The sequence below is a fragment of the Strongylocentrotus purpuratus genome, unplaced genomic scaffold (genome assembly GCF_000002235.5).
Source record: "Strongylocentrotus purpuratus isolate Spur 01 unplaced genomic scaffold, Spur_5.0 spur5_scaffold_12, whole genome shotgun sequence".
NCBI lineage: Eukaryota > Metazoa > Echinodermata > Echinoidea > Camarodonta > Strongylocentrotidae > Strongylocentrotus > Strongylocentrotus purpuratus.
The window spans coordinates 14,711,522-14,724,006 of NW_022145597.1; the positions used below are offsets into that span (position 1 = coordinate 14,711,522).

Below are 12,485 nucleotides of genomic sequence, written 5' to 3' on the forward strand. Positions count from 1 at the left end.
TCATGTAATAGATGGTTTGCTTGGATCAGTAAAATATAAACAAAGTAACAAAAAGCTGCTGGAAAGCACATTCACTGGAAAAAAAGTACTTTATAATAATGTGAAGAGATTGAATCTTGTAGACCCCCTCGGTTATTTCATTTTTCAGACATAGTTTTCAATGGATCAACATGTATAATCTATTTAACAAGAGTGGTAGAGCTAAATATAGATGTACTCTATAATTATGGACCTAATATTGATCCCTGTGGCACTCCCTTCTATTGGTTGAAGACTTCATGTCATATCCTAGCTAACGGCTAATTGTTTAGTCTTACAGACGCATCTTTCCAGTGCTACTCTTGTCATCCTCAAATTGTATTTTTCACATAAACGCTTTTTTTTTTATAAACAATAATATTATGGACGTTTTTCAAATTGAAATGATTGTGATGATTGCATTCTATTAAATGATTCCTTTTAACATGAATGTTATTTTGAGTCTTTTTCTGTGTACCTTGTTGCATTCATTTTGATGTTGCATTAACAGTTTGTGTATCTCATCCCTAATGAGTAGTTGTATTATCATTGCAAAATGATATTCATTTTACTTTGTAGAGGTCTGGCAAAAGTAAAAACAGCAGGTTAGCAATCGGTCATATATTTTCCATTAATATGTTTGTATTAAACTGTGTAGGAGCTTGAATTTCAGAATCTTAATTTAAATAATACAATTTTGAGATACTATGAACTTTAAACAAAAACTGGAAAGAAACAGATAAGACCTGTGTTGGAAGAATTTTTTCCATTATTACTGTTGCTGATAGTACTTTTAACATTGGCATAGTTATATTTCCGGTATGATTGTGGTTACAGCACAATACTGCACAAACAATGATCATGGTTTAATTTTCAAAATTCTGTTTCGGTATCATTGTATGTTTTGATACTGAAATATGAATAGTAAAGTTTGTCGGTAATATGAGGTATTCTTGTACATGTGTAAAAAGGTGAGTTCAGTTAAAAGTTGGAAAGGAGAGATCAGATGAGATATTGAGAAAATATGACTGCAGGAAATCAAAAGTTTTTTGTTGAAAAATCAGTGAAATTCATGAGAGAGAGAGAGAGAGAGAGTGAGGAGGGAGGGAAAGAGAGAGAGAGAAAGAGAGATGATGATTGTGCTGGTGATGATGATGATAATGATGATGTTGATGATAATTAATTCATTAATTTGTATTTTACCTGTTTATATCCTTATGTTTTCATCTATTTTGTTTTGACTGCTGTTATTTTGTTATATTCTTACCAAACGGCCTCATGGAAGACCACCAAATTGGTGATATGTGCCACCCTGTATACATCTCAGAAATAAATAAATAAATAAATGATGGTGGTGATGATGATGGTAATGATGGTGATGGTAATGATGATTATGGTGATGAGGATGATGATAATGACGATAGTGATGATGATGATGAAGGTGATGGTGATAATGATATGGCGATGCATGGTGTGGATGATGAAAATGGTGATGGATATGATGATGATGACGATAACGAGAATGATAAGATCAAGCAAAAGAAAAGAGCGATGGGATGAGAGATGTATGAAATGAGCGATTTAAAAAAAAAATGAAGAATAAACCAAACTGATCATGTGAAAGGACGGGAGAGAGAAATATACAAAGAGGGAGTAAAAGTGGTATTAAAGCTAGGAGAAGAGAATAGATTACGGATACGTCCTTCTCCAAATTATGCATAACATAAACATCCCTTGTAAATCGAGTCCATGACAAATTGTAGCATTAACTCAGCTGCAATATAATTACTTCTGCTTCTTCCAACACCATCAAAGTCCAATTCCGCTTCCAAATTACGTTTTTATATCGACCAAGTGCACACAAAACTCGTACCAATAGCTCAAGGATTTCGACCCGTTTGCCCTAGTTTTTATAACGCGCCCTAATTTATATAGCCTGTCATTTGGTGTATTTCTCACGGTATCTTCACACCCGAGTTATTTCATCTTGCAATATTAGCGTTCTCTTTAATTGATTTGATCTTTCCTCTTTATGTTTCCGTCTGTCTGCCTCTTTCTATGTATGTCTCTCCTCTATTTAGTTCTCTCTTTCTCTTTCTCTCTATTTCTATCTCTGTCTGCCTGTATGTATGTCTGACTGGCTGTATGTCTGACTGTCTGTATGTCTGTCTGTCTGTATGTCTTTATCCCTCTCTCTCTCTCTCTCTCTCTCTCTCTCTCTCTCTCTCCGATCTCTGTATAATCTCTCCTTCGTGTATTCTTTCGTTTTCCTCTTTTTTCTCTTTATATATGTTCCCCCCCCCTCTCTCTCTCTCTCTCTCTCTCTCTATGCCTGCCTGTCGGTCCCTCTCTCTCTCTCTCTCTCTCTCTCTCTCTCTCTCTCTATCTATCTCTGTATATGTTTCTCGCCCTCATATATTCTGTTGTTTTCCTCGTTTTATATCTGTCTCTGTCTCTCTCTCTCTCTCTCTCTCTCTCTCTCTCTCTCTCTCTGTCACCCCTCTCTCTCCCTCTCGCTCTCTTCACTCTCTCTTACTCTCTCTCTCTCTCTCTCTCTCTCTCTCTCTCTCTCTCTCTCCCACTATCGTATCCTATTCACTTTTATTCTCCTCTTTTTGTAACGTTCGTTCTCTCATATACTTTTAATATATTGTTTTCCTTTCTATTTCTTGGTTTGTCTATCTATCCTTTTTGGAATTTTAATAATGAATAAAATCAACTTTGGGATTCAGACGGTATTCATTTTGTTTTCTTCATATCCTTTTCTTCTTTTCTTCCAATCGTTATTGCTCGTAAAGTGACAGTCTACATAATAATTATTGTAATCATGTCTCTAGGCAAATAACAGGCATCTTCTCCCCTAGATAATGTTTAAAACTATTAGCCTATCATCACAGTTTAACATAAATAATGATTTTAAAAAGATCACGGAGACTGAAATTTGTGTAGAAAGATGTCACCTACAAGATTATCAATAACTTGCCATAGACTTTTCATGATCACTGATCTTCATGTGTCTCTATACCGTTCTGCATGAGCTATCACCACAAACATTAACCATGAACTACACCATTTGTCTTGTGGTTGAACTATTGTTCATCGAGTATTGTTGCTTCTGAGTGCCAAGGTTATTAGGCGTCAGTTGTGTTAAAACAGAAACCCATTCAATTGTATTTACACTCATAATAACTGTAATTTTGCAACCCCTTTATTCAATTCCCGTGTATATCCTATACCGCCAAAGACACATGTAACATGAATAATATTATACGGCATCGACTAGTTCGAACATCAATAACGTTACTCAGAGCTGACACGCATGTGAATGTTCCTTGCATTAAGGAGCTTTGGGGTTTGCATGGAGTGGAAGACAATTTCTGGATTTGGAACTCCACAGGGGTCGTTGACATCACAGCCAGGAAAGTCAAGGTAAACTGGTATTTCATGAACTTTGCCATCGACTGATTATTTCTGGAGTGAGTTAGCAGAAGAAAAAACGAGAAATAGATCAAAAGAGGAATTTGGACGGACATGAAAATGTTATTATTATCTGGTTGAACTGCTCTTATATATATATACATGTATTGTAATATACTCTTTAATGTAAAGCGCAAGGAGAATTCTACGAATTATTACGTGCTATATAAGCACTTTCCATTATTATTATTAATATTCGAGAAAGCCCCCCCCCCCGCGCCACCAATAAAGAGAATAGATAGGCCTATACAAAAATGGAAAGTGATAAAGCAGATAGGTTGAATGCTAAGAAGTAGAATAAGTAGAGTTGTACACTTGCATATTATGTAAATATATATTTAAACTAATATATGAGATAGACCGATGCACTTTGATAATTATGTTTCCCGTATATTAAAGAATTCAAGGGAAGTAGAGCTGGCATTAATGTTCGGCCTGATCAATGTTTTTATAAAGCTACCGAGTTAGAATTATTATCCTCGGGTATATATTCAAGTCATTGATTTAGTCGAAAGCATAATAGAAACAAAAAATCACCTATAGCATGTATAAATGAACAGAATCAGTTGATTTAAGTGGATGAGTGCGGGTGGGAAACGGAAAAGGAAGTAGATAATAATCATATCTGGATTTATAGTTATAGCGCTTAACACGAAAAACATCTCTAAGCGCTTTACAAATATTATTACCCCGGTCATTGTAATCAATTTGTGTACAATGTGCACCATCTCCGCTCCCGGTGAATATTCCTACCATTATGGTCACCGTCAGGGCATATGGCATCCTACCAGGTCCCTATTTATCTCCTGGGTATGGGGTGGCAAATTGTGATTAATGCATTGCCAAAGGACATTCGTGTACTAGATTCTCGAATAGATATGAATATGGAAGGTTTGATGGTTTGATTATTTGATTTCACCTGACTGCTAAGAAAACATGTGTATGCGTGTAAGTATGCAACCGGGAGACCGATGGCTTTAAGTCCTGTCTGATAGACTTGGTGATGAAAATGAATGCCTTATCAAAGGGCACTATAGCACATCGACTTGGTTCCGAACCCGGGACCTCCCGGTTACGAGACCAATGTACTACCACTAAGCCATCAAGACTCTATCTAAAATAAAATATGGTAGATTAGATATAAAAGGGATGGAGATGGGCAGATCGAGAGACGGAAATTGATCGAAAAGGAGAAAGAGGAGAGAACGAGAGGCGGATCTCTGAAGGTGTCTAGGTTTATTGTTCAATTAAACATTAACTAGGTACCATTAAGTTTCCTTTCAGTACCACATGGGGTAATATCAATACACCCCCCCCCCCCCTCACCCCCTCATCCGTCGCTTATTACGCTTTTGGCCAGCAGAAACACACGAATGAAACTGAACGAGTAGGTGTCCATTTTTGTTTGCTGCTCCGACATTAATTTAGCTCCTGCGACAATAATTGCTTCCGACTATTATGAAATCATCGAAAATATATAGTTGCGCTTTGGGGTCCTCCGACAGTGCACCGGCGACATAGCTCTGGGCTTTATTTCTTCAAAAGCATAGCGTAAGAGATGGAGTTGCAATATGTTTTAGGGTGAATTTGGTGTTAGGGGTTAGGTATACTGTTGGTTCTAAATATGAAGTTAGGAATACGTTTAGATCATATGAAAATTGCCGTGGAGAAATCGTCGCAGGAGCAAGTGTCGTCCAGCCGCACTTGGGTTGAGGCAAGGGTTTAGGGTTAGGGTTATGTAGGGCCTAATGGGTCTCGTCTTTAAGTTAAGAATTCGGTTACTGTTAGGAATTATCTGTGGAGCAAATGTCACCAGAGCATGTCTAACGCAACGTTTCGTTTCCCACAGCAATCATTTCGGCATCCATCTAAAATCTCTTGAAGATCAATTCCTCCCTCTGAGGATCATCACCATCATCTCGACATCATGGGCCACATGATAATGTCCAACACGGGAGAGTCAACACCAAGCTATATCTCACTCCTCAAGCGAGCGTCATTCAGAAGACAACCCGACTATGTCAAGGTAAGCATTGCGTCACTGAGTGCCGGTCGCACACAGGCGTCATTTTGGTGACGCAGACTTGCCTTGCATCAACGACTGTTGTGGTCTTTGACTCACTATTTGAGAGTGGCATTGTATGTAAAAGTGAAGGCAAATCTAAAAGTACAAATACTGCGTTTACATCACCAGTGTATATTATGGGCTCATTGCCTTCGCATGACTAATTAGCGCATGTAATATCGCAGTTGAAATGACGCTCCGTATGCGCGACAGGCATTGATACTTGTGTTGCGCCAAAATTGTGACGGGAATCTGTTTTCTGTTGAAGAATCCCGTATCATCAATTAAATGCATATATTGTGATTTTTTAGGTATAGTACAAAAAAAGAAAAGAACAGGGTTATCGTTAAAATGCAGGCCAATCTATATTTTAAAAAATGTATTAAAAAAAATGCAGGCCAATCGACGTAAGGTATCATCACATTTGGGGGTTTCGGAATAATTTAGCAAGAGCCTGTCAAAAAATTTGTGAACCGCGTTTTTATATTAATTTTGTCAGAGATTTGATATTGGTGTCATTGATGAATTTTTGCCCCCCACCCCCTCATTTTCGTAGTATGGCTCAGCCTCTAAAAGGTGTACCGGTAAACATGTCCACATCGCGGTGCTTGCTTTTTTATAATTATTATACCTTAATATTACCAAATTACAATATTAATTTAATTCCACAAGTAAGATTCAATTTTATTTTTGACAGGGATTGGGGGCAAAAGAAGCAAACATTTCTTTTATGTCAAACTTCCTGTAGGTGGCTGCCAAAATTGAGGAGGAGATTCGACTCCGTGACCTTCAGGAAAAATCCCTGTCGACCCGAGTAAATCATCTTAAGAATCGTTATTCGGATAAGATTCATTACGTAACGAAGACCATCGAATGGAAGATGGGTGGTAAGTTGATGCTTGTTCATAATGTTATGGCGCAGGAAACCGGTGTAAAAAAAAAAGCCGCCGCAGTCTTTTTAAAGTCTGAAATGAACTTGGCGCAGCAAAGGACTGGAATGCACAAATTATTTTAGCTCTGTGTTATACAGAAATGCCAAGCGTACACTTTGCTTTTCGTCATCTTTAAAAAAAAACGCCGGCGTTTTGCCGCGTCGTATTACGGTTAAAGACTTTAAAGTAGAGGACATAATAACTCATATGCGAATGATTAAATTGTACTCTGCACCTGGGTGGAGAATGGCTAATGTCTTGACAAAAGACGTTATAGTTTCTGACTGGGATTCGAACTCTTAAACCTTGGATTGATAGTCAAGTGTACCATCAAAATGTACCATCAAAAGGTTACCTATATAATGATATACACGATTATCGTCATATTCGGTACCCGATTATATAATTTCATATCCTATCATACGGATGACAAAATATTATATTTGCCATGATAAGAGTGTATACTAAAAGAAAATTTAGGAACATGATACAGTACAAGTAATATAAATCCTGGTAACAGCTAGATGCCGGCTCCTTCGTGATAAACCTAATGCACCCGTACGCTTGTTTATAATGTGATGAAATACCAATGTTCTGTGATAAATTTATGGATTGGGATGACGTGAAACTGTTTAATTGCTAAAAGGGTGCCGTGACTTAAAAAAAGACAAGAAGTCGAAACAACGTTGGTATACTTCATTACACTATTGATACCGTTAGTACATGACCAACTTGGTTCGATGAAAGCTTTTCTGTTGTTTCGTACGCAAGATTACCTTCAAGAAAAGAACTATCACTCTGAAACGCCAATCAATCTAAATCAATATGAGGGTGTATTGACCTGCATTGTAACTATGATAAATGAAAACCAGTCGATACAGGTAGACCAGAAATTCTAAGAACAAAACTATATATATACAGCTGGACTAATCTCTTATATAACAGGAGACATGTTTATTTGCAAGAATTCAAATGTTCTCAGATTTGGCTAGAAGGTTTACCCAAAACATTTTATATTTAAATTTGCATGTATTTGAATGTATTAACACCAAAAGCGTGATGAGAGTTAGCTCCGTATAGTAAGACATTTTCTCATTGGTTATCAAATCGTGGATGGGCGTATCTTAGTGAGATAAAAATGATTATCAGAATACAGATTTTAAGGGTATTTTTTTATCCAACTGAGATCAAATCTCCGATTTTGTATTAGATCAAACGAATGTCAGAATACTACTTCTTTTTGTCGGTTTGGAATAGCAGAACGATTTACAAAGAACAACAACTGCAATATACATAGTGATATTGACAATATATACCCAGGTAATGTTAAAAAGCGGAAAGAAAAAGTTGCCTGAATTTTGGACAAATCTGACATCAAAGTGAATAAGTATTGAAGTACTAAACTCATTGTAATGTCCATTATCAGACAGATTTTTTTTCCCTCCAACTTATCCACCAATCTTTGCGTTGGTGTTTTATTACCTCACAGACATGCATGACAAATGAATCAAAGAACCAGGAGCGATGCTCGAAATATAATGGGGGGGGGGGCATTCTTTTGTATAATAATAATAATAATAGTTCGTTCTTATAATAGAGTTTTCAGGACCGCAGGTCGTCTCAAAGCGCTTTACAAATATGTGTGGGGGTGATTGAACTCCCAAGCCCATAATAGAGAAACGCCATCGACCATAACTACATAGTTATTTGCTAATCACCGTGTACATTAATTATAATAATGTTCCTATTCGTCCAACGCACTTTGGCAAATGGCAATACCTATACCTCAACCGATTCCTTTCTCTGGCAAAACCTTCTTAATGTCACTCATTGTTTAGATCATGATCACGAACAAGGATAGAGCAGTTTCACATTACAAATCACTCAAACTATATATCCATCAAATACTAAGGGCGCGTTCATGCTTGATTTTGACGGCCAGAATCAGGCATCTGTTACGCGTTTAGTTTAAAACACGATTGCGTTCATGCTTACTTTTGTAGAATCCCCGAAAAACGGCGATCACGATCGCCGATCGTAAACTCACAAAAAGATGCGTTTACAATTTGTAAACGCGTTTAAATGGGGTCAACGCACTGACCTCTAGTGGGTCTACGTACGTAGCATGCGCACACAGGTTTGCGAATCCAGCTGAAGGCCACCCAAGGAGAATTGCCTGGAGAAGTGAGCATAAACAGTGCACCGTGGAACTGCGATTACGATGAGCGTTTACGATGAGCGTTACAAATCGCTCATTCTGCCTTCAAAATCAAGCATGAACGCGCCCTAAGTGTAAACGCACCTGAGTTCATGTAGTCTACATCATATTTTAGCATGATCCATTTTTCAACAATTATGATCGTCAATATTGTAATTCTTTTAATTAACACGAATTCTTTATTTAAAATATCAAACAAGTGGCTTAATAGCATCATTTTTCTGTCAAATCACCTCTTTTTAATGCGATACTTTGGCATTATCTCTTACAGAGCCGTTCATAAACTTTTGATAAAAATGTAAGAATAGCTAAGACTACAAAAGTGGGCGGAGTAGTTTCAGACAAGCGTGAGGTAATGAGTATTGTCAATATCGGAATGGAAAACATTTCTTTAGAGGCTTTGCATTCAACTGGTGATTTTCGCTTATTAAGTCCTGGCTTATCAAAGCTTCCAGACACCCATACAAAATTTGCATTTAAGATTATATCGCGATAGAAATAGTCGTATTTAAAAGTGAATCAATTCGCTCTGACACCACGCCAAGCCCAGTCTGTGTTTTTTTTCTCGGTTGGTTACGTTTGATGCATTCAAGAGTCTTCAGGCGTGCGCTGGATCTATTCAAAGAGGCAACTCTACCGGTATTATTTGTTCAAATTTGGCAGCTCATCGTTTTGTCTGCTGCACGAATCCAATGCTCATAGATTCTCACTTTTAAGGACTGTTTTCGTCTAAACATAATGTTCGGCCAACACACGAGTATACCGTTCGCTCAAATGCGGAAGCAATAATACGGGTCTGTAAACACTGCATTTGTTTGTGCTTGACGCCTATCGGGAGATCGTTTATTATCATGTTTCAATTTTGAAACTAAATCATGTCATAGAATTTGAGACATTTATTGATCGTTGTGTATATATATAAACTTTGTGAAACATAATTATCAGCTGTATATTGCACGTAATCTGTTTTAAATGACGTGCATTTAAACAGTGCATGCGAGCCCAACCAAATGAGATCTTTTGAAGTGGAGTGAATATTTCATGAACGGTTGACACCACTATTCGAAGTTTCTTCAAAAGGAGGATCATCTTGAGAAGTTGTTGCTATGGCAGACAACGCGCAAGAAATCCTTCGCTTCCTATCTCGCAGACAAGGCACGCCACTCAGACGACAACACTCCCAAAGTTACCGCCAAATCAAAGAAGGCGCGAACAGCGAAAAAACCATAGCCATAAAAATCAAGAAGCGCCTATCTGAGAGTTCTGTCTTTTCCATGTTCGTCTCGCAAACAGGTCTAGGTCTACCTTGGGTAGCCAGAGTGGACGATGTGTGGGACCAGAGTGCTGTGTACTGCAAGGAGTTTATCCATTCGAAGCTGAAGCGGTTGGGGTACATGGGAGGCAGCACGAAGAACGGGGTTCGAGGTTCGGTGGCGGCTCGTGGTCAACGAGTCTCGCCTGTCTGCCGGGAACTCACCCTAGTCGGGTCCGAGCTCGAACGAATGTACCCCACTCTCTACAAGGACATCACCAAGCAGCTCAACGTCACCATCTCGAGCGAGCAGATCCTCGAGCAGGTGCTCTTCGACGTCGGCGACGCCGTGTTCAAAGCGGGGATCACCTGGGCGAGGGTCGTCGCGTTCTTCGTTGTGTCCTCATCGTTATCAGTGGAGTGCATGCAACAAGGAAATGGAATCTTCGTCCACAGTATCACAGTGGCTCTCACCAGATACGTACAAACAAAACTTGTCAAATGGATAACACAACGAGGTGGCTGGGTAAGTTGTGTTTTGTCATCATCATTATTATTATTATCATTATTAACATTATCATTATAATTATAATTCTTTTTATTATTATTATTTTTCTTATCATCATCATCATCATTGTTATTATTATTGTTATTATTATTATCACAATTATTGTTGTTATTATTCTTTATTATCATTATTACTATTATTATAATTGTATCTATTATTTCAACCTGGGGCCTGTCTTTGAGATTGATTCGAATCAATCGCAACTCCTGTACACAGTTGCGATTAATTTAAAGTTGCAATAATTGATCGCAAATCTTTATAATACAGCGGGCCCTGGATCTATAGATACGGATATTATGTGGCCATGATTGAATTCTAAGACCATGAAAGAATTTAAGGTTGTTATGTAATAATTATAAAGCTGAGCTCGTCATAACAATATTTCATAAGCTGAATGTAAGATTGAATACAAACAGGCATGTGCCATAACAGGTTAACCTTGGCTTAAAAGTAAGACGAGACAAAAGCTAATTAGTACAGTTTTTCTAAAGGCTATATTTTCCAAATGTCATGGAGATCTAGTCATCTAAGCTACTTACCAGCTTTTCTTTGGTCGTCACCATATCTTCTGTCAATATAATGAAGCATGTTGATTTCTCAAAACAATTAATGAATAACCTTATCAATCACGACTAAATGACTCTGGTAGAGATAGAGTTTGGACAATAAATTGCAATTGAAAATGTCACACATGAGGCTATCATAAACATTTGTTTTCATTAGCGCTTGTTGTCCATGATCATTTTTAATCAGGCTTAGACTTTCATCTTCACACACAAATTTCCCAAAGATTTAAGATTCAATATTCAAGATTTTTTTTCCACTGACATGAAGACAATAAATTCATGAACAGTAACAACAAGTTCATCGTCAACAAGAATACATTCATGAACAATAACAAGAAAGTTATAAAGACATTGAAAACGTGGAAAAGAGGTTGTCTGTAAAAAAAAAAAAAAAAAAAGCACAGCTTGTTAAAAGCAGATCACCTTTACAAGAACGACAACAAAAAGATTTTTAAAGAAGTAGATCGTAGGAATTCAAAATTTAAGATAATTAAATTCAATGTTATTTCGGAAATCGGAACATGATTTTTATGGGATATAAAATGGGGTATTGATATTGAAATGACCCATTAGCTGGTTTCTCTAAAGTCTTCGGCGATCGTATTGAGTTTATTATGATTCCTATACTGAATGTGATCATAAAGGGGATCATGAGCCAACCGGTGTGTTGGCTCAGTCAGTAGAGCGTCCGCCTCACAACCGGAGGTCGTGGGTTCGAACCCCAGGGAATTTGGGGCGAAATACTCTGTTATTCGAATCCCAGATATCAGAAAGTACTCGGTGCTATGAACTTGACTTGATAAAAGTGCACTTAAAATCTTATTTACATTAACAAAAGGGCCAACATAACAAGGAAATAGGGTTATCCGGTTTACTTCTTGTAGTATACATGCAGGCAACTTCCAAAAGTGTTTATTGTAAAACCACCGTGTAAAGATCTCAAACTAGTAAAAAAATACAAAGGCAGACGGCACAAAGTTACAAATTTACGACAGATCTAAATACTTGTTCACACCCTGTTTGTTGGATTCTGCATAGAGAGAGAGAGAGAGAGAGAGAGAGAGAGACAGAGAGAGACAGAGACAGAGAGAGAGACAGAGAGAGAGACAGAGAGAGAGAACTCAAATTATTAGAATTGAGATCATGCTCAGATAACATTTCACTAAATTTCTTGGTTTGTTTTTGAACTACTATGAACATAATTTTGTATGAATACCACTAAAAATGTGTCTGTAAAATGTTTTCCTTTTTGAAAACGCTTTACTATACTCAATCCTCTACTGGTAGGGGTATCAGACTGTGGGGGGGGGGGGGGGTGCATTGCATTATATTCAGCGGTCGCGGAAAGATTCACGGTTATTGATTTTTGTTTTAATCATACTTAAATCT

The 12,485-nt window shown here is 37.5% G+C and overlaps 1 protein-coding gene across 1 annotated transcript in view; it reads left to right on the forward strand.

The window, feature by feature from the left end:
- Nucleotides 1–9,110: 9,110 nt before the first annotated feature.
- LOC100890195 (bcl-2-related ovarian killer protein homolog B) overlaps nucleotides 9,111–12,485 on the forward strand; it is a 10,074-nt gene continuing 6,699 nt past the window's right edge. The window contains exon 1 of the mRNA XM_030981894.1: nucleotides 9,111–10,488. Coding sequence (XP_030837754.1) covers nucleotides 9,817–10,488 — 672 coding nt within the window. The 5' untranslated portion in view covers nucleotides 9,111–9,816. The remainder of the gene's footprint in view (nucleotides 10,489–12,485) is intronic.